This window comes from Macrotis lagotis, chromosome 1 (assembly GCF_037893015.1).
Source record: "Macrotis lagotis isolate mMagLag1 chromosome 1, bilby.v1.9.chrom.fasta, whole genome shotgun sequence".
NCBI lineage: Eukaryota > Metazoa > Chordata > Mammalia > Peramelemorphia > Peramelidae > Macrotis > Macrotis lagotis.
In genome coordinates, this window is record NC_133658.1 from 501,880,869 (window position 1) to 501,904,636 (window position 23,768).

The window sequence follows — 23,768 nt, forward strand, 5'->3', positions numbered from 1 at the left end:
AAAAAATAAAAGGTAAATGTGACCTGGAAAACAGATTGAAGTGTGATAATTTAAGAATTATTTGGCCACCTAAGTTATAATATTTCAAGAAATTTTCAATGATAACTATTTCAATATTCTAGAACCAGATGATAAAATGGACATTGGAAGAATTCACTGATTGCTATCTGAAAGAGATCCCAAAATGAAAATTTGCAGTAATATTACAGCCAAATTTCAAATCTTCCAGGTCAAAGAGAAAATTACTTCAAGCAGCCAGAAAGGGACAATTCCAAGTATTATGCACCATACCAAGGATCACACAAGATTTAGCAAGTATGGTGTTAAAAAATCAGAGCCTGGAATATGATATTCTGAAGGCAAGATATTACCCAGTAAAATTTGACCATAACTCTTCAAGAAAAAAAAGGGGGGGGGATATTTAATGAAATTGAAGACTTTCAAATATTCTTGATTAAAAGACAGGGCTGTTTGGCATTCAAACACAAGACTCTAGAGAAGCATTCTAATTGGACTCCCAACTCAGAAATAAGAGAAGCCATTATTTGCATTTCTCTCTATATATCTGACATTTCTGACTGAATATTATTAAGGCAGTTAGATAAATTCTACATAGCTAGTTGGGGAGGGTAATTTAATTATTTTAGTATGATATTTTTAAAAATGCATGTACGAGAAAGAGTTATATCCTGGAAAATGTGGGAAGAGGAAGAATGAGGAAAAGTTATCTCCCAAAATAATATTGGGGGAGGGTACAGGTAATGCTTGAACCTTACTTTCCTTTAAATTATCTCAAAGGGGGGGAAAATATATACATTCATTTAGATATAGAAGCTATTCCTCTACAGGGAAGTAGAAGGGGATAAGAGAAAGGGAAGGGTGATAAAAGGGACAGAAAAGAAAAAAGATGGTCAGATATAAAGTGAACTTTAAAGAAAGGACAAGATAAAAAGAGAGAGATAAATAAGAAGAAAGGAAATGCACACTTGTAATAACTGTGAATTGAATGAGATGAATTCTCCCATAAAACAATCAGATAACAGGTTGAATTAAAAGCCTGAATTCAACAATATGTGATCTACAGGAAACATGAGTTAAACAAAGGGATGGAGCAAAATCTATCTTGCTTTAACTATTCAGTTAAGAGTAGCAATCATCTCAAAAAGCAGAATTGAAAAGTAAATCTAATTTAAAAAGTTAAACAAGGAGATAGTTTAGGTGGCACAATAAATAGAATATTGATTCAGGAAGACCTGAGTTTTTAAATACAGCCTCAAACATTTGACACTTACTAACTGTGTGACCCTGGGCATGTCATTTAACCCTGATTGCCTTGAAAAGAAAAACAAATTAAGCAGGGAAACCATATTTGCTAAAAGGTCCAATAGACTGGAGTGATAGCAGCATCAGACATGCATGCACAAAGTGGCATACCATCCAAATGTTTAAAGGAAAAGTTATACACATGGGGACCTTGACTTTCCTATGAGAGGTGGATAAATCTAATAAAATAAACAAGAAAGAAGTTAAGGAGATGAACAGAACCTTTAAAAAGTCAACTATGATAGATCTTTGGAGAAAATTAAATAGGAATTTAAATGATTATACTTTTTTCTAAGTCATACATGGTAAGTTCACAAAAAATTCTCGTGTATTATTAGGGCATGAAAATCTCATTGTCAAATGTAGAAAAGCAGAAATATTAAAAATATCTTTTTCAAACCATAATATAATATGCATTCAGTAATGAGCCATGGAAGCATTAAAGAAAATTATTTCAAAAGTAATATGATCCTAAAGCATGAGTGGATCAAAGAACAAATTGAAACAAAATTGTATTGAGTTGTAATAGCCATGAGACGTCACCATTTGTGCAAAGTAGTACTTAGTGAAAAAATTATAATCTCTTAACACGGTATATTTAAAAGAAAGAACAGGTGATTAAATTGGGCATGCAATAAAATAGCAAGAAAAAACAAATCAAGCATCCTCAATTAAACATAAAAATGGAAATCCTGAAAATCAAAGGAGAGATTAATAAAAATGAAAGTTAAGAAGTTGAACTTTTAAATAAAACTTGGTTTTATTAAGAAAATAAACTGATTGATTTAGAAAAAGAAATGAAAACCATTTTATCAGTATCAAAAATGAAGAGTAAATGCTTCACCAATTAAGATGAAATTAAAGCAATAATTAGAAATTATTTTCCCCTTTATATGGTGGTAAAATTGACATTGTGGGTGAAATGGATAAACATTTAGAAAAATATAAACTGCCCAGATCAGAAGAAGAGAAAGTAAAATATTCAAATAACCCTACCTCAGAAATTGAACAAACCACAAAGGAGTCCCACAAGAAAAAAATGAAAGGACCAGATAAATTTATCAAACTTTTATTAGTAAATTCTACCAAACATTTATGGAAAAATTAATACCAATGGTTTTATGAACTATTTTAAAAAAGTCCTAATAAATTCCTTCTCTGACAGAAATACGGCTTTGATACCTAAGGCAGAGAAAAAGAAAAAGAAAATTATAGACTAGTTTTCTTAATGATTATTGTTGTAAAAATTTTAAATAAAATTCTTGCAAGTTGATTGCAGCAATATATAACAAAGTTCATATATGATCAGTCAGAATTTATATCAGTAAAGTAGAGCTGGTTTAATATTAGGGAAACTAAGAAAAATCAGTAACAAAAATGGCAAATCACGTGATTATGCTGTTAGATGTAGATAAAATTTTTGAAAAAATGCTTCTATTTCTATTAGAAGCACTAAAAAGTTTAGGATTAAGTGGAACCTTGAGCATGTTTTTTATGTAATGAGGAGAAACTTGAAGTCTTCATACTGAGATCAGAGTGGAAGCAAGAGTATTTATTACCATCACTATTATTGTGTTATATTAGAAATGATAGCTATATCCATGACAAATATTGAAACAATAAAAATAGAACCAAAACTTACCACTCTTTGCATCCACAAATAATGCATCTTATCCTAGAGAATCAGCCAAGACCAATTGAAACAATTGACAACTTTTCCAAAGTTTCAGGATATAAAATAAATTTACATAACTTATTAACAGTTTTATATGGTTCTAACAAGACACAGAAGGAAGAGATTAAAAGTATTTCTATTTAAAAATTACTGTGGACAAAAATAAACTACTTGAGTCTACCAAGACAAACTGAGGGACTATATGAACTATAATTAAAAACACTTCACACAAATAAAGACAGATCAAATCAATTGGAATAATATTAATTGTTCTTGGATAGGTCAAGTCAATACAATAAAAATGATAATTTTGTCTTAGGTTAATTTACTTATTCAGAAATACCAAAGAATTATTTTGTAGGACTATAAAATATAAAATGCAAATTTATCTGGAAGAACAAAAGATCAAAAGTTTCTCTGGAAGAACAAGATCAAGGGGGTGGGGCCAAGATGGTGTCATGAGGACAGCATTTTCCAGGAGCTCTTTTCCAAAATATTTTAGAAACTAAAATTATGACTCTAAATTTCTGAGACAGGGCCCACAGAAAGGTCTAGTGAGGCAATTTTCTAGCCCAAGATCATGAGAAGGCTCTGTTCCATAGGGCTGGAGGGAGCTGCATTGCAGCCAGGGTTACCAAGCCAGAGCAAAGGAGGTCCAGCATTCTGGGAGCACCAGTTCTTGGCAGCAGAAGCCATTTTCTGACCTGCCAACCTTCCAGGGAACACCAAGCACAACTTGGAAGATCAGCAGGAAAACCTCTGCCAAGACAAGCATGGAGTCCCCATCATGGATCTCAGCGCAGCCCAGATCTCAGGACATGGAAGCAGGCCCACAGGGCAGCTGCTTCGAGAGCACTCATTCCATGGAAGGTAAGGGGGTAGGGGGGAAGATTGTTGAGGTCTCTCTTCTGTCCCAAGACTGGTCACAGTCTGGGCTCCCCATTGCCATGGAGCTAGGGACCCCCCCTCACAGCTCCAGTGCAGAGGGGCTTGTGGTCATCCACAGACTTTCAAAGCACAGGCCTGGAGAATAGTTAGGAAGGAACTGTGGTCCTTGCAGGGGTGTCCCAATAATACCCAAAAACTTGAGAAGCACCCCAAAACTAGAACACAGGCTGGGGAAATGAGTAAACAGGGAAAAAAGGAACCTGACCATAGACAATTATTTTGGTCCCATGGGTGATCATCATGCACACTCAGAAGATGACAAAATCCAAGCTTCTGTATCCAAAGCCTTCAAGAAAAACAGGACTTGGGCTCAGGCTATAGCAGAGCTCAAAAAAATTTTGAAAATCAAGGAAGTAGAGGAAAAATTGGGAAGAGAAATGAGAGAGATGCAGGAAAAGCATGAAAACCAAGTCAATAGCTTAGTCAAGGAGATTCAGAAAAATTGCTGAAAAAAAAATGTTAAAAACTGGTTTAGGTCAAATGGAAAAAGCAGTCCAAAAAGTTAATGAGGAGAAAATCTTAAAAAGCAGAATTTGACAGATGGAACAGGAGATGAAAAAGATCTCTGAAGAAAACAACCCCTTCAAATGTAGAATGGAGCTCAAGGAAGCTTATCACTTTGCAAAGAATCAAGAAATATAAAACAATACCAAAAGAATAAAAAACTAGAAGAAAATCTGAAATATCTTATTGAAAAAAACAACTGATCTGGAAAACTGACCCAGGAGATTGGACTATCTGAAAGTCATGATCACGAAAAGAGCCTTGACTTATTTTTTAAAGAATTTCTACAGGAAAATTGCCCTGATATCCTAGAAGCAGAGGGCAAATTGGAAATTGAGAGAATATACTGATTTCCTCTGAAGAGACCCCCCCCCTCAAATAACCCCTAGGAATATTATAGCCAAATTACAAGCAGCCAGAAAGAGACAATTCAAATATCATGATGCTACAGTCAGGATTGCACAGGATTATAGCAGCATCCACATTAATGGCTTGTAGGGCTTGGAATATATTTTGGAAGGCAAAAGAGCTTGGAATGCAACTGAGAATCATCCCCCCCAGCAAAACTGAACATTCTCTTCTAGAAAAAAAGATGGACATTCAATGAAATAGGAAAATTTCAAATGTTCCTACTGAAATGGCCAGAGCTGAACAGAAAGTTTGATCTTCAAGGACAGGACTCAGGTGAAGCTTAGAGAGGGTGGATGGGAAGAGCAAATTATAAGGGATTTAATGATGTTGAACTACATGTTTTCCTGCATGGGAATATGATAACTAATAATACTCATATGAACCTTCTCATTTATTAGGGCAGTTAGGAAGAACCATATATAGTCCAAAGCACAGGAGGGAACTGAATTTAAAGGTATGTAATATATTGTAAAAATGGAGCAACCAATGGGAGAAAGGGAAAGGATAGGTAGAATAGGCTAAGATATTTCATGTACAAGAGTCAGGGAAAAGCTTTTGCAATAGTGTGGAATGGGGGAAGGTGAGGGAAAATGAGTGAGCCTACATTCTCATTGGAAATGGCTCAAATCTAGAGGAAAAAGGAGAGAAAGGAGATGGGAGAAAGAGGACGGGGGAGGGGAAGAGAGAGATGTAGGTGATAGAGGAGAGGGTAGATGGGAGAGGATAGCCAGATACACTTTTTTTTTTAAACTTTTTGTTAGATAGTGGGATTGGGTGGCCTGTCCTGGACAATGGGGACTTACTTGCTAGTTGCTGGGTCTCTGGGGTGGGATGTAGGTTGTCTGCTGTTCCACTTGGCTGCCCCACAGCACACTTTTAAAGAGGGTTAGAATGAAAGGAGAGAGAAAATACAATAAATGGTAGTGGGGAGGAATGAAGAGAGGGAATTACAGTTAGCAACAGCAAAGTGTGGAAATATATGGAAGTAACTTCTCTGATGATTTTGTGATAAAGAATGTGATCAACCCCAGAGGCAGAGCTGATAATATCTGAACACAGACTGAAGTAAATTTTTTCTCTTTTATTCACTTTATTTCTTGAGGTTTTTTATTTTTGTGGAGGGGAGGGTAGAATTATGTTTACTCTCAGAACATGAATATTTTAGTAATGTATAAATAAGTAAAAATGTAAATTAAAATAAACAACATAAAAGAATATCAGGGCCGCTAGGTGCCATGCACTGGCCCTGGAGTCAGGAGTACTTGTTCAAATCCAGCCTCAGGCACTTAATAATTACCTAGTTGTGTGACCTTGGGCAAGCCACTTAACCCCATTGCTTTACAAAAACTAAAAAACAAAAAACAAACAAAAAAAAGAATTATCATTGGAATCTATGGAAAAAAATTATGAAGGCAGCCTAGCACTATCAGATTTCAAAATATACAATGTAGTAAACATGAAAACAATCTAATACTAGGAAATAGAGTAGTGGAATAGATTTGGTACACAATGTCCAGTAAAAATGACCACAGTATTCTGGTATTTGATAAATTCCTAGCTGGGAAAATTGGAAAGCACTTGACAGAAACTAGGTATAGACCATACCAAAATAAAATAAAAATAAATGATTTAGCCATAGTTACAGCATAAGTAAAGCAGGATGGGAACATGGAAAAATGGGCCTGTCACATCATTGTATAGGGGAAGAACTTGTATAGAAAGTACAGAGATGATCATGGGAAGTAAAATGGATAATTTTGATTACATGAAATTTAGAAAGGTTTTGCAGAAATAAAATCAATGCCACTAAACTTAGGAGTAAAAGAAAAAAGGAAAAATATGTTTTGCTGTTAGTCTTAGAAAGTCTTAATTTCTCTACTCCATAAGAAATGGAGCCACATTTATAAAAATAAGAGCCATTCTCTAATTGATAAATGGTCAAATGATATATGAACAGGCTGTTTTCAGAAGAAGAAATTAGACTGTCAATATTCATATGAAAAAATGTTCTAAATCACTTTTGAGTAGAGAAATTAAAATAACTCTTGAGTTATCACTTTACATCTATCCAATTAATTAACATGACAGAAAAGAAAAATTTCTGATAGTGGAGTGAATGTGGGAAAAAAATGGGGACACTAATGCTCTATTAGTGGAGCAGTGTTGAGAATAATTTGGAACTATGCCCAAAGAAATATAAAACTGCAGTACCCTTTGACCTAGCAAAAACTACCATTAAGTCTATTCTAAAGAAATAAAAAAATGAGGGAAAAGGACTTAAACATAAAAAACTATTTATAATAGCTGTTAGTAGTGGTAAAGAATTAGAAATTGAGATGCCCATTAATTGAGGTAGAGGACAAAAATGTGGCATATTGCTATGATGATGTACTATTTTCCTATAAGAAATAATGAGCAGAATGGTTTTTAAAAAATTTGGAAAATTTTTTATGAATTGATGCAAAGTGAAGTGAGCAAAACCAGGAGAGCATATGCTATCTAGCATAACAATGTTGTAATGTGATCAACTGAAAGACTTAGCTATACTAATGAAGACAATAATCCAAGACAGTTCCAAAGTATCTCTGATGAAAAATGCCATATACTTCCAGAAAAAGAATGGATAAACTCTGAGTGTATATTAAAGCATATTTTTTCTCTTAATGTTTCTTGTTTTGTGTATATGCATAGTGTATTTGTATTTGCAATATGAATAATATGGAAATATATTTTCCATGACTTCATACTTATATAGGGAAAGAGAAAATCTGAAACTCAGTTTTTAAAAATGAATATTAATTTTTAAAAATGTAATTTAGAAATATTTAGTAAAATTAAATATATGTTTAAAAACCTGGAATAATATCTTTTGCCTTGTAAGGTTTGTAAGAAATATGCAAGGGTATGAGAGGACTAAGATATAAAGAATTTTGAATGACTAACAACACATTTGTATTTGGTCCTGGGAGTGGTAGGGAGACACTGGAGTTTATTGAGTGGAGAGATTGACTTGATTGACTCTGCATTTTAGGAAAATTAATTTGGTGGCTGAATAGAGGATTTATTGGAATGAGAGACAGCTTGATCAAGGAAATCTGATAGCTGTTTCCTTTGCATAGTTGAGGCATGAGGTGATAAGAACCTGTTCTAGAGTGTCTAACTGGGTAAAAGTAGAGAAGGGGGCACAGAGAGAATTTCATAAATTAAATCAACAGACTTTTCAACATTTTGAATATGAAAATTGAGAGATAGTAAAGAGTTCAGGATAAGTAGAGAGGTTGTGAAGTCTGAAGGACTGGGAGAATGATGTTGCATTCTACAGTGCTAGGCAAATTAAGAATGGGAGAAGATATAGGAAGATAATGAATTCTGTTTTGGAAGTGAAGAGATCACTAAATGAAGTAAAATGGAGGGGGAGAAGAGGGGCCAGCCAAGAACCAAAAGCCTAGAAAAAAGTTTCAAGGAAGAATGAGTGGTCAGCAGTGTAAGAGGGTTGTTTTTTATTTGTCTTTCATTTTTGTTTCTATTATATAAATATGTTATTGGTTTCCAATTACATACAATGGTAATTTCTACCAATCATTTTTGTAAGGTTTTGAATTTTATAATTTTTTCCTCCCTCCCCCCAACAGAAGCCAATCTGATAAAGTCTTTACATTTGCTTCCATGATATGCATAGATCAAAATTGAATGTGTTGAGAGAAGAAATCTATCCAAAAGGAAGAAAGTAAACAAAAGAGATAGCAAAATTGCGTAGTCTATAAGACAATTTTTAAAAAATTGAAGATACTGAGTTTATGTATAACACATTGTTTTTCAAAAAAATTAGAGTCTAAAAACTGGGAGTGTCTTACCTTGTGGTTGTGGATTTTTTTATGTGCATCTTCCACTTTTTCTGCACTTCTTTTTGCGTTCATTGTTGTAGATTCTTTTACTTGCATTTTCTGCTTTTCATGCTTATTGTCTTGGTATTCATTGTTTCACATTTGTTACCGCATACTAGGTTATGTTTTGCCACGTTCTGCCAAGAATAGGCTCAGATTTTTGTACAATGCTGAATTCTAGTTCAAAGTGATCCAGTTTGCCAAAGTGAATGGAAATCATACTGCTGAATGTGTTTGGTCCTCCTCTAACTGAAAAAGCAATCTGAGATGGGCCATGGGAAGAGAAATCCCACTGAAAATGCTACTGCAGAAGACCATGAAAGACAAGTCAGCAAAATGGTCTGATTTAGAGAGGGAATTGAAGATATGAATTGAAGAACAAAGGGCCGGGGCTGTCAGGTGGCGCAGTTGATATAGCACCAGCCCTGGAGTCAGGAGTACCTGAGTTCAAATCCAACCTCAGACACTTAATAATTACCTAGTTGTGTGACCTTGGGCAAGCCACTTAACCCCATTTGCCTTGCAAAAAACCCCAAATAACTTTTTTTTTCAAAGTAGGACACAATTGGTGCTTCAGGTTGATGAAATGGAATGGACTAAGAATGTGTCCACATACCACACTTGTCTGAAAGGTGCTTGAAAACTATGAGCAGAAGATCCTTGAATTTCATGATGAATAAAACTTAGTTCAGTAACTTTATGGAATACTTTTTTTTTTTTCAAATTTCAGGCCCTGAAATTAAGTTGTATCTTATACATGGGGAAATGCAGTAATAATCTTTGATCTTCGTTTAAACTCCACAGCTCTTTCTCTGGATACAGATGGTAATCTCCATCATAGATTCCTCTAAACTTGTCCCTGATCATTGCACTGATGGAGTGAGTAAGTCCATTAAGGTTGATCATCATTCCATATTGTTGTTAAGGTTTATAATGTTCTTCTGGTTCTGCTCGTCTCACTAAGCATCAATTCATGTAAGGTATTCCATACTTTTCTGAAATCCCATCCATCATGATTTCTTTTGTTTAATTTTTCATTCATTCATTCATTCATTCATTCATTCATTCAATTTATTTATTTGGATTTTGGGAGGTGAATGGGGTTAAGTGGCTTGCCCAAGGCCACCCAGCTAGGTAATTATTAAGTGTCTGAAGCCTGATTTGAACTCAAGCACTCCTGACTCCAGGGCCATTGCTCTATCCACTGTGCCACCTAGCCACTCCATCATGATTTCTTATAGAGCAATAGTGTTCCATCATGTACATAATATAAGACGTTTGAAAGAAGTCAAGAAAGATGAAGATTGAGTAGATTTGGTGGCAGTAGACAAATTGAGATTAAAAATTAATGTAAGGGTGTGTGATAGAGGATGCCAGTCTGTTAGAGAAGATTGGATGAAATGCACTTGAGTGAGTAGAGAGCCTAACCCTTAGTAAGGCATAAGGCCACTTCATCAAGGATAAAGGAGGAAATAGTGACAGAAAGCATCTGAGTATTTTAGTAGATGAGAAAGAGAGAAGTTGCAAATGGTTTCTGTTAAATATGAGCTGAGATCCACAGCTGAGAGAATTGGGTGGGGAGGGTATGGGTATGGTTGAACCTTGAGACATTTGAGGGAAATGGAAAGGTGAGTTGGGGGTTGATATCTATACATAAAAATGTGTGGATACAGACTCTGCTCAGATCTTCTATTTCACCTGAAAAGAGACAATAATCATGGCACTTGACCTTGAAAAAAGATTGGAAACTTCTTTGTAGGAAAGTTGTTTGAAGGATATATCCTGTGAATTGTTATGAACTGGTTCAGTTTTCTGCTTCCTTGCTATTTCTCCCTGATGAAATTGTAAGGTAATTCAAAAATTTAAATTATGCTCAAGGTTTTCCCCCAATATATTATTATTATTATTGGAACAGGTTTACCTTTTCAAAATGTGTTATAACAGCACTCTTTGGAGAAAATAAGGCTTAGGAGAGGTGTTCCTTTTACTGCCTTTTGTGAATGAGATATCTATACAATAGCAGTTATGTCATCAGAGAAGTGATAATGAATCATAGGTGTCACTGGGATAGAATGAATATTACCAATAATTGAAACCATCTTCTCTATTTAACAGACAAAGAATCTGAAGCCCCAGTATAACAAGATTTAAAAGGAGAAAGGAATCTTAGAACTAATGTAGTCATAGCTCCCTCATGAGGAAACAAAAAGTTAAACAATTTGTCCAAGGTCACAGAGCTTAGCTAGATGGTGTTGGGAGAAAGCTTGGATACAGTTTTTTGATAAATAGGTTCCATGCTCTGTAGTGCTGAGGTACCTCACTGATAAGGGAGACTGAAGGGCCAGTGACGCCAGCGACGTTAGGATCGTCATCAGAATTCCTGTTAATCTATCAAATTAGGCCATATGGTGAAATGTTCTAGAAAAGGCAAGAAATAAGGATGTCTTTGCACAACATACCCCTCATTATAATAAGCATTATGTTGCATGGTCCTGTGTGAACTCAGACAACTATTATTATTTTGTTCTTTATACTTCATTATTTTTGAACTTCTACATATATTGCTACCCAATTTATACAGACTATTTTTGTCTTTCAGTTTTAAATCTTAATTTTAGTTGTGTTTTTTCTTCCCAAATTATTAAAGAAATTTCTGAAGAAAAAAAAGAAAGTAACAGTCTGAGGTTTTGTGTATAGTTGCTATTCTTTTGGGGAAAACAGATTGTAGACTTACATCATTTTCATTTGAAATTACATGACTGACTGAATTCTGCTTAGAGAGAAAAAAATATTATTGGCATAGTAGGGTTGAGTTAAAAAGCACAGGTAGAGAACTGTATCTTCTTGACTTGCTCCAAAGAATTTTCTGAATATGTAAAATTTAGGAAATTATTTTTAACTTGAAATGGATGGTCAAAAGAGAACTATATTTGTTAGTCTGTATTTAAAACCTTGAAATTATCTTATTTAAATTTATTTTTGATTTTATTTTTGTTTAGATTATATTTGTTTTTTCTCCAATCTTATTTGCTCTTATCAACTTAATTTATATTATGTCTGGAAATCATATATATCAGCTTTGCAACAAAGCTTGAGGATGTAATTTTGGGGGGAATGCAAGAGGGAGGTCAAATAAGTTTAACTGAACAACTGTTCACCTATGCTTTCTGTAGTTTTTCTTTTTCATTGGAGGTTAATCTTTTTTTTTTTAAAAAGGAAAGTTTCTTTTTTTTATCTAAGTGGATGTTTAAGTATTTGTGATGGAGGTTCCATAAATTGATGACCTTATATAAAAAAAAACCCCAAACTATGTATTTCCTGTTTAAAAGGTCAAAATAAAAGGCAGAATTATAATGCAAGGTATAATTGTAATAAAAAAAAATGTGTCCCTGGAGTTGCTCTTTTTTGGATGGAAAGGCAAACTATGATTCTATGATTTTTATATCTGCAGCTAACTTGAAAATGTGACAAAGCTCACTTTCATTTCTTGTTTATTGTTTTCCTATTGGACAATTCTTCCTTGGCAACTAAAGCCTGCTATTTGCATAGTCCATTTTGATTGGCCAGATCTCTGTCTAAAGTTTCCAATCATATGATACTGGTTTAGTGGTAGGCTATGCTAATTAGCTGCTGTTGCTGAGTTTTAGGATAGTTTTCTCTGTGCTGTTCTGCTGCATTGTGTTGTCAAGTGAAAGACACTGATATATGAATATTTAATGATCTCTAGCACTTTCCACTCACTGTGGGCAGGCAGATTTTAGAACCCACATGGAAATAAGAATTTAACCACTCTAATAAACAAAATGTGCAATACATTTAAGAATATTTCAGTATAAAATCCTATTCAATGAAATATTTTAGAATATAAAGGAAAAAAAATTTTAGGTCTCCTAAATATAACTCTAAATAATAGCTGTTTTATTAACCATTAGAAAATGACTTCTCTAAAAGCCTTAGTGAAATATAATTGTTGTCACTGACTGGGACAAGTACCATTTCAAGAGCTAGTAATATAAATGCACATATTCTTGGCATGAGACTTAGGGTTTTTATGAGTATTACATTTTTATTGCTTTTAATAAATAAGATTTAAATGACATGAGTCAAGATGTACCTTGCCCTGCCATTACTTCCAGGAACAGTATTAAATCAATAACTTTTCCATTTATGATACCATCTTAGTTTTAAAAATCATGTGGGTTCTTTCCTCTGTTGCTGTCTTAAACTTTATTTCTGGTTTCTTTAATCATTCTGCTAATTATAAGGAAGATTAGTTTTGACATTTTTATTCTAAAATACTAATCTTGATTTTTACTATTTTCAAACCCAACAATAAACATTTGATGATTTCTTGTGGATAATACAAAGAAGAAGAAAATTTCATTTGTCTTCAGGAAAAATACTGATCTATTTGGAAATTAAAGCCTAACTGTTGGAGAAATTAAATAACAATATAAAACCACAATACATGATAAATTAAAAGGAAGTTCAATATAATACTGAAACGGGTGCAAGAATTGGAAACCAAAATGATGCCTATTAATTGGAGAATGGCCAGACAAATTATGGAATATTACTGTAATAGAATATTTTTGCACCATAAGAATTCATAAAAAGGATAGATTCAGAAATCCTGGGAAGCTACATAGAGTGAAATAAGGAGAGTCAGGAGAACAATTTGTAAACAATAATTACAACAGTAGAAAGAAAACATGTTTTTAAAAAAGCCTCTGATCAAAGCAGTGATTATTTTACTCCAAACGTGGGATGATGAAGCATGTAATACACCCTGAGAGATAGAGGTGGTGGACTTTGAGGGGCAGGTTAAGAAAAAACATCCATTTCATATTTACAGTTATGATTACTAACTCTCCATTTCCCTCCATGCTATCTTCCCCCATTTCTACTTTTCTCTTTCCTTTCTCCTCATCCCTCTTCACTAGTGTTTTGCTCCTGATTGCTGCCTTTCAGTTGGCCCTTTCTATAGCCCTTTTCTTTTTCCTTTTCCCTTTCCTCTTTGACTTTTCTTTTTAGCTCTTCTTTAATTTTACATTTACTTTTACTTTTGTCCTTGCTTTTTTCAGACCTTCTTCCCCTTTCTTTCCTCTTTCTCCCCACTCTCCCCCTATTTCTCTGTAGGGTAGGATGTTTTAAATCCATTTACGAATCTTAGGGCCAAATCTGTTGGGAGTAAGGTTTACTCAGTGCTCACAGCCTTTCTTCCTCATCCCTCTACTTTAATAGGATTTTATATCTCTTCATGTGGTGTTATTTATCCTCTAATGGCTCACCTTCTCCAAGCATAAACCTTCTTTTCATGTCTTGACTGTTTTAAACCTGTCTTGCACATACAACCTCTGTAAAGATACACTCCTTTTATCTGTCCTGAAATAAGTATAATTTCTCAAGGGTTGAGTGATTGATTCATAAGCAATATTGCCTAATAGTTGCTTCATATCACAGCCTCTGTCCAAGTACACTCCCCATTATCTATCCCCTTAGAAATACAGTTCTTGGGGCAGTTAAGTGACACGGTAGATAAAGCACCAGCCCTGGTGTCAGGAGGATCTGAGTTGGAATTCGGCCTCAAACACTTAATAATTGCCTGGCTGTGTGACCTTGGGTAAGTCATTTAACTCCATTGCCTTAAATAAAAAAAATACAATTCTCAAGAGCCACTAACATCATTAAAAATTATAATCAATTTATACCATACCCTCTTTCTAGGACCCTCTATAGAAGTACAATCCTCATGAGTTAAGTATCATGGAAAGCAAAATCACTCAGGAGCTAAAAGTTTGATCACAGCACAGTCAACTTATATCCACACCCTTTGTCTAAATATGTTTATTCCTTTCCACTGTTCTAAGAGAAATAACTCTCCAGAGTTAACTAACATTTTCCCCTCTTTGTTTACCTTTTAACACATCTCTTGAGTCTTGTATTTGAAGATCAAATTTTTCTGGTCAGTTCTGATCTTTTTATCAGGTAAGTTTGAAAGTCCTCTTTTCCCCCTGAAAGAATATACTGAATTTTGCAGGGTAATTGATTCTTGGGTAATTCATGCTCCTTTGCCCCCTCGAATATTATATTCTAGACCCTCTGATCATTTATGTTGAAGTTGATAAGTCCTGTTTAAATTTTACTGTGGTTCCCTGGTATTTAAATTGCTTCTTTTTGACTGCTTGCAGTTTTTTCTCCTTTAGCTGAGAATTCTGATATGACTACAATCTTCCTTGGAGTTTTTTTTTTTTTGAGGTCTTCTTTTGATGGATTCTTTCATAGACTATTTTATCTTTTTGTTTTAAGAATTAGGGCAATTTTCCTGCATGCTGTTGTTTACCTCCCTTTCTGATTGTGGCTTTTAGTAGCCCAGTAATTCATAAATTATCTCTCCTGGATCTATTTTCCAGGTCAGTTTTTTTTTCCCAAGAGGTACTTTTATACTATTTTTTCAGCCTTTGGTTTTGTTTGATGGAATTCTGGTTCTCAAAGAGTCATTCATTTCCATTTATCCAATTCTAGTTTTTAAGGGTTTTATTTTATTCAGTTAATTTTTTTGTTTCCTTTTTCTAGTTGGTTAATTTTATTTTCTGGTTGGTCACTTTTACTTTTAAAATTATTATTTTCTTCATTTAATAATTCATAATTCTCCTGCATAACTCATTTCTTTTCTTCCTTTTTCTTCTTACTCTCTTCTTTGGTTTTCAAAATCCTTTTTGAGTTCTTCCAAGAACTTTTGGAATTGAGACCAGTTCATCAGTTCCTTAGAGGCTTCACTTGTAGGTGTTTTGTCTCTGTTTTCCCCTTCTTAGATGTTTTTACCATCCTGTCAGAATAGTAACTGTCGGTGGGTTGGCACTTTTTTGTTGTTGTTGTTGTTGGGGTTTGTTTTTTTTTTTTGGTCATTTTGTCATCTGAGCTCTGTTCCTGTGGTATATAGGGTATATACTTTCAAGCTTTTTTTTTTTTGCTGGGGGCCAGAGTTCTTATCCCTGACTTTACACTCTGGTCTGTCTGGTGTTCCCAGTTTACATCTTGCACTAGAACAGCCCAACATCACACCAGCTTACAAAGTCTCAAAACCTTTTTTTCTGAGCTGGGGTTGGTATCCTCATTGCTGGCAGATCTGGGCCGGGATCTTAGCTGAGTGGGGCTAAAAGCCTCTCACTCATTTCCCAACTCTTTCGCCTGTACTGGTCTATACTCCCTTTTAACCCATGCAACAGAACCTTTCCTGAAGTTCTTTCAAGATAATGCCTTGAAAAGTTGTTTCACATTTTTGGTAACTTCTGTTGCTTTAAGATTTGTTTAGAAGCTTCATTCAGAATTGTTTCAGGAAAAGCTCCTCAAACTTAGTATCACCTTCCTGGTTTTCTAGTTTCTGTTGCAACCATCTTGCCTCTATTCTGGAAGTTCCAAAATAGCATTTTTTAAAATGGTCAAAAAGAATAAAAGGAGTTGCAGAAATAGAAGCAAGCAGGATAAATTGGCTTTGAAACTAAGGTATAACATATCATATTAGTTTAAAAATACAAGCTGTACATAATAGAGATTCAAAGTTTTATGTGGTTTTCATTTTTATTTTTATTTACTTTCTGTACTGTTTATGTGGAAATACTGGTTATTAAAAAAGTATTGAATAAAAACCAACTTTTTAAACATAAAATAACAAAAAATAAAACAGAAAATAAAATATTTTAAGATTTTATAAGATGATATGAGAATATGAGCTGAAAGGGAATTTAAGTCTATATCATAAGAGTAATCGGGCCCCTAATTTTATGGATGAAGTGATTAAGGTTCCTAGTAAGTGACTTTACCAAGTCCCCACAGACAGCCAGTATTCTAATGTGTCAGAGTTGAAATCTGTCTTAGACACATATTAGCTGAGTGACCACGGGAAAATACCTTAACCTCTCTTATCCTTAGTTTCCTCTTCTCTAATAAGATGTTAATAGTAGAAGTGTCTATATTAATAGGGTTATTATTAATATCAAATTATATAATGTGTATTTTTTCAAATCACAATGCATCCTATATAGAAATGTTAGTTATTGTTCTTGTAGACCACATTTGTCAGGAAAAACTAAATTATTTTAAAGGAAGTTTTGAAGGATGATAGAATTTAGATACCTTGAGGGGACAATTTCTGAATGGGGTGAGAGAAACTAAACAAGGATATGGTGACAGGAAAATAGAAGTGGTATGCAAGAAATAAGACTCTTTTGACTGTACTGGAGGATGCATAGTTAAGTGGTGCAGTGGGCTATAGAGATTGAGGCTAATTGTTAGTGACTATGAATCTAAAAGCCAGATAAATGGATTTTTTAGTGATTTGTTTGTATATTTGAAGAAGTCATGATTACTATTCCTATTTTTAGTGCAAGTCTCTCTTGTCTTGGATTTTGTTTTAGAAAGAGTTGAAAACTGCTGGTATTTTCAGGTTAAAAATATATTAAAATTTTTTTATAGAAGATGAATCTAGAAGATGGCAGCATTTCCTGGGAACTCTTTTCCCCCAATACTCCAAAAGCCATCAAATTATGACTAGTCAAAATTTAGAGGTGCAGAATCCACAGAAAGACCGAGTGATACATTTTCCCAGTTCAAAATAACTTAGAAGCTCAGTGGGAAAGGTGTGTTTCACCAGGCCCTGGGGTTGGGAAGAAGCTCGGACCGCAGCCCAGCCCAGCCCGGGGATCACTGGGAACAGCTTGAAGGGGCAGTGAGAGAACTCTGCTACACCAGAATGATTGTGGAGTGAGGAGCACTGGCTGCAAAACCTGCAGCAAGAATCAGGGGAAACCAGCCTGCACCTCCAGAGCACAGCCCACAGACAGTAAGGGGGTCAGGGGAGACTGTAGAAATCTCTCTCTGCTCTCCCTAGGGCAGGACTCTGCTGTTTATCCACACTCAGATCCAGGTTGCAGTTTGGCCTTACTAAGATAACAGGTACCCTCCTCACAACTCCAGAGCAGAGGGAAGTGCCTGTGGTCATCTACATATCAAAGCACAGGCAAGACAGCATAAGACCTTCAAGGAATAAAGGTTCCAGTGGGGTGTCCCAGAAAAAACCCCCAAAGCCTTGGAAGTGTGGTAAATTAGTCTTGCACTGAGGAAATGAGTAAACAACAGAAAAAAGAAAAATTTGACCATAGAAAATTACTTTAGTCCCATGGAAGAACAAAACACATACTCAGATGACAACAAAAATCGAAGCTTCCATATCCAAAACCTCCACGAGAAATAGAAGATGGGTTCAGACTGTGGATGAGCTCAAAAAAAGACTTTGAAAAGCAATTAAGGGAGATGGAGGAGAAATGAGAGCATTGCAGAAAAATCATGAAAACCAAATCAGCAGCTTGGTGAAAGAAATACAAAAAATACTGAAGAAATTAATATGTTAAAAACCATTTTAGGCCAAATGGAAAAAAGTAAAGCAAAAGGCAAATGAGGAGAAGAATGCCTTAAAAAGCAGAATTGGCCAGCTGGAAAAGGAGATAAAAAAAGCTCTCTGAAGAAAATAACTCCTTCAAATGCAGAATGGAACTAAAGGAAGCTGATGATTTAGTGAGAAATCAGGATGAAATAAAACTCTTCCAAAAAAGCCAAAAAATTAAGAATGTGAAATATCTCATTGGAAAAACAACCGACCTCAAAAACAGATCCAGAAGAAATAATTTAAAAATTATTGGGCTACCGGAAAGTCATGACCAGGAAAAGAGCCTAGACTTAATTTTTCAAGAAATAATACAGCAAAACTGCCCTGAGATCCTAGAAGCAGAGGGTAAAATAGAAATTGAGGGAATTCACCAGTCACCTCCTGAAAGAGATCCCAAAAGAAAAACTTCCAGCAATATTTATAGCCAAATTTCCAAACTCCCAAGTCAAAGAGAAAATTCTAAAAGCTGCCAGAAAGAAACAATTCAACTACCAAGGCTCCATAGTCAGGATTATACAGGATCTGACGACATCTACATTAAGGGCTCGTAAGGATTGAAATATGATATTCCGGAAGGCAAAAAATCTTCCTTTACAACTGAGAATCAACTACCCAGCAAAATTGAACATCCTCTTTCACAGGAAAAGATGGACTTTCAGTGAAACAGGGGACTTTCAAACTTTACTATTGAAACAACCAGAGCTGAACAGAAAGTTTGATCTTCAAGTACGGGACTCTGGTGAACCGTAGAGGGGGTGGAAGAGAAGGACTGACTATGAGGAACTCAGTGATATTGAACTCTTTGTATTCCTTCAATGGAAAGAAGATGTTGATAACTCATATACAGCAAAACTGCCCTGAGATCCTAGAAGCAGAGGGTAAAATAGAAATTGAGGGAATTCACCAGTCACCTCCTGAAAGAGATCCCAAAAGAAAAACTTCCAGCAATATTTATAGCCAAATTTCCAAACTCCCAAGTCAAAGAGAAAATTCTAAAAGCTGCCAGAAAGAAACAATTCAACTACCAAGGCTCCATAGTCAGGATTATACAGGATCTGACGACATCTACATTAAGGGCTCGTAAGGATTGAAATATGATATTCCGGAAGGCAAAAAATCTTCCTTTACAACTGAGAATCAACTACCCAGCAAAATTGAACATCCTCTTTCACAGGAAAAGATGGACTTTCAGTGAAACAGGGGACTTTCAAACTTTACTATTGAAACAACCAGAGCTGAACAGAAAGTTTGATCTTCAAGTACGGGACTCTGGTGAATCGTAGAGGGGGTGGAAGAGAAGGACTGACTATGAGGAACTCAGTGATATTGAACTCTTTGTATTCCTTCAATGGAAAGAAGATGTTGATAACTCATATGAACTTTATCATTTATAAGAACTGGTAGAAGGAGCATATATAAACAGGGCACAGGAAGTAGCAGAATATAGTAATATAGTGAAAAGATTGAGTCAATGGATGATAAAGGGAAGTACTGGGAGGGAGAGAAAGGAGAGGAGGAAGGAGCTAAGAAGTTTCACAAATGTAAGGAAAAGCTTTTTCAATGGAGTGGAATGGGGGACGTCAAGGAGGAATGAATGAGCCTTCATTCTCATCAGGATTGGCTTAGAGAGGAAATAGCATACACACTTAGTAGAGTGAGGAACTCTATCTTACCCTAGAGAAAAATGAGAAGAAAGGAATGGGTTAAGGGGAAATGGGGGCAGGGAAGGTGGGAATAAGTGATAGAAGAGAGGGAAGATCATGGGAGAGGGTATTCAGATACATCACCCTTTTGAACAGGGACAAGGTGAAAGGAAAGATAGAATAGAATAAGTGAGAGTAAGGAGGAATAGAGTGGAGGGAAATAGTAATAGCTACTGTGGGAAAAATATGAAGCAATTTCTCTGGTGAACTTAAGATAAAAGAAGGCAGCTCATCCTAGAGACAGAACCATTGGAATCTGAACACAGACTGAAGTACATTTTCTGTCTGTCTGTCTGTCTGTCTGTCTGTCTCTCTCTCTCTCTCTCTCTCTCTCTCACTCACTATTCTTTAGGTTTCTCTTCTTCTTGGGTATGGGTGTTATGTTTACTCTTATGACAGAATTATTATAATATAAAATAAATAAACCAAAATCATACTTTTAAAAGGATGAATCTAATAGCAATAAGCATTAAATTTAAGTGGCAAAAGCTTCAAGCTTTTGAGTCTAGTTGTAGTTCAGGTCTGATAGAGGAAATACAAAGGGAGAGTTTTGAGAGTGATAAAAAAAACCACCAAACTTAGCAATTGAAGGCCAAGGAATCAAATCTGATTCTGTTATTTTGAGCCTGAAATACTGATCATACAATTTACAGAACTAAGGAAATATCTCAAAGAACCATAAATGTTATCTATCTGGAGAAACTTTTTTCTAGTTCCCTCATTTTAGATGTTAAGGAAAATTGAGTTTCCGAGAGCATGCAACCTAGCATACAACCCTGGTCTTTATATTCTATTTGTTATTTCTTTCTACAACATCAAGGGAGGGGGGACTGTTTATGTTTTCTTCCCTATCACTATTTGTGCTATAGGGTGGATATGAATTAGTGGGGATGACAGAAGTTGAGGTAATACATTATAACGATTAAGTATGAAGCAGCATTGAGCTTACTTCTCTTCTTTCCTTCCAACAAAGAACATGAATTTTAAACATATTGGGTTGTTACCAGATCTTTGAGATTCTGCATGGAGGAGGGTGACTTCAAGTATAGCAATTTAAAAAAAAAATTTTTTTCCCCGTGCAGACTCTTTTCCTCCATGTACCAACCTCCCTTTCCTCTGCAGAATAGTATAATGAAAACAACCCTGAATTTGATGCCATAAGACTTAAAGTTCAAGTAATAGCTTTGCAAATTGTGTTCCAAGAGCAAGTATTGTAGAGACTCGTTTTTTTAATCCATATAAATAGGTTTGACTAGATGATCTGAAACTCTTTTCAGCCATAAATTTAGATTTTCACATGAGATTTCGCATTAAGATGCCTGAAATGTATTTATTATTTATTTCTCATACAAGATCAAATCCTTGTCATTTGATATGTCAAATTTGCATGTTATCTTTTTTTGAACCCATTGTTTTAGATACTGTATTCCAGTGTAAGACTGGAGCAAGCTTTTAGTTTTGTTTTACAAGTGACTAGGATTAGCCTGGTGGCAGTCATCTGAGACTGAGTTTGACCAGGCATGACTGTCATAAAATATGAAAAAAATAGAGCATATTGTTGAATTAAAAGTTAAGATTGAAAAAAGGGGAAAATGAAGTAAGAACATTAAAAATAGCTATGTAAGTACTAAACATAAGTAATTGCAAGTCCAGGAAAAGATGGATAACAGATTAGGAGGGGTTAAGGGAATAATAACATGCTCAACTGTGCCTTAAGCAGATTTTGATAGTTTTGTGAAAGACCAATATGAAAGTAAAGACAATAGAATGAGATAAGCAATTTAGGTGATATTGTAATAATTGGATGAAATGTTTCATAATTCTGCAGTAGTGCTTTAAGTGCAAATATCTAGTTGATTGTCCAGTTTTGTCAGTTCTGTATTCACATCGCTTATGTCCTCTTTCTTCTGTTTATTCACACGGACTCAAATTCAGGTGCATGGCAGGATTATAGTACTTACAGTAGAAGTAGGAAAGTTTGGAGAAAAAAAGGTACTTTTAAGGGGATATAATAATGAAATTTATTTTGTTTAAGTTACCTATGAGCTTCCATGTAGAACTAATTCAATACAGTGGTGAGAACATAGGACTTTTTTAAAAATTACTTTTTGCTAGTTCATCTCTTTGCTTGATGATGCCATTGGGTTCTATGTGTTGAATTAATAGGTTATTTATAGTGTAGGGAGAAGGAACTGAACTTATAATTTCAATGTCCGGGGAACCCCCTTGATTGATGCAGGTTGATCAAAAACACTGAAAAATAAAGTAACTAGTCAATACAGCAGTAAGTATAACATGAAACCAGGTCTTCCTGATTTTGAAGCCAGCCTTTTATCTTCTCCTCAACTTCTCCCTCCCATATCCTTTTTATATATCTTCCCTTTATTCCCTGCCTTCCCTATTGTCATCTCTGTCACAATATTTCTCTGTCTATATATCTGTACCCATCCATATACATATTCATATACTTGTGTATACAACATTTTATCTACATAAAGATAAGTGATTCCATTGAATCAAATGAGATCACTATAGAAGTATATTGAGAAAGTAAAAAGAACAACATTTTTAGGGAGCACGAGATTGAAAAGGAATGACTAGATAGATGTAGGAGGAAGAGAGTACACAGTATAAAACTTTGGGAGAGTTTAGAGGGAATAGTTGAATGAGGAGAGCCAGAGGATCTTATTTTGAATTCCTGCTCTGTGTCTTGCTATTGAACATCAGGAGCATGACTGAGTACTAACTTAGTCATCTTATGTAACAAAGAATAAAGAAAGGTGGGGGGAAGCACTTTAGCAAAACTAACATATCAAGTACATGCACTTTTCTACAGTTGTAATTTCCCACTAGACATCCAGTGAAAGCAAACCCATCTTTCCTGAGTATAGTTTTGGCTTCAGACTAGCTATGTGACCCTGGGCAAGTTATTTAACTGTTTGCCTGTTTCTTCATTTTTAAAATGAGCTAGAACAGGAATTGGTAAACCACTCTGTTATCTTTGAGAATAATATTCCAGATGTGGTAATAAAGAAATTGTATATGACTGAAAAAAATGACTAAACAACAAGAAGTTTCCTATCTTTCCAACATTGATGATAATAAATTTGTATTTTACTGAATCATGCGCGTGGGGAAAGTAATTCCAGAGGATCACTAGAATTTTGATGAGTAAATACTACTTTGTAGTATTCTTGTGATATGAATTGTGAAGTCCTCTTCTTATTTTTTCTATTACCTTTGAAATTCTTAATCTTTTGTTCTTCTAGATGATTTTAGTTACTTTTTTATATAGAATAATTCTTCCTTAGTTTTATTTGTAGAACAATGAATAAGTAAGTTAATTTAGGTAGTCTTGTCATTGTTAACCAGAAGCAATTAATTTTTTTTTAAGTTTTTGCAAGGCATTGGGGGTTAAGTAGTTTGCCCAAGGCCACATAGCTAGGTAATCATTAAGTGTCTGAGACTGGATTTGAACTCAGGTACTCCTGACTCCAGGGCCAGTGCTCCATCCACTGTGCCACCTAGCCACCTGAAGCAATTAATTTCTAGTTATTTAGATCTGCTTTGTTTCACTAAAGATTATTTTGTAGTTGTATTTGTTTAGTTCCGTTATGTGACATTGACATGGTAGATGGACTCCTAGGTTTCATATATTCTCCAGGTATTTTGAATAGACTTTTTCCCTGTTTCTTCCTGTTGGGTTTTATTGGGAGGGTACATTAAAACTTGTAATTTGTAGGGGTTTATCTTTTTTTTAAAGTCTAATTTGTTTATTTGTTTGTTTTGAGTTTTACATTTTTCCCCCTAACCTTGCTTCCTTCCCCCCACCCCCACCAATCTGTTAGTCTTTACATTATTTCCATGCTATACAT

The 23,768-nt window shown here is 34.9% G+C and overlaps 1 protein-coding gene across 22 annotated transcripts in view; it reads left to right on the plus strand.

Moving 5' to 3' along the window:
* DYRK1A (dual specificity tyrosine phosphorylation regulated kinase 1A) overlaps positions 1–23,768 on the plus strand; it is a 207,023-nt gene that overhangs the window by 105,704 nt on the left and 77,551 nt on the right. For 13 of the 22 annotated variants that reach the window (XM_074213988.1, XM_074213990.1, XM_074213987.1 and 10 more), the window contains one exon: positions 3,601–3,868. The exons of 6 other annotated variants lie outside the window; for them this stretch is intronic. In XM_074213988.1, coding sequence (XP_074070089.1) covers positions 3,601–3,868 — 268 coding nt within the window. 3 more of the 22 variants (XM_074213999.1, XM_074213992.1, XM_074213998.1) reach the window with 3 other exon arrangements.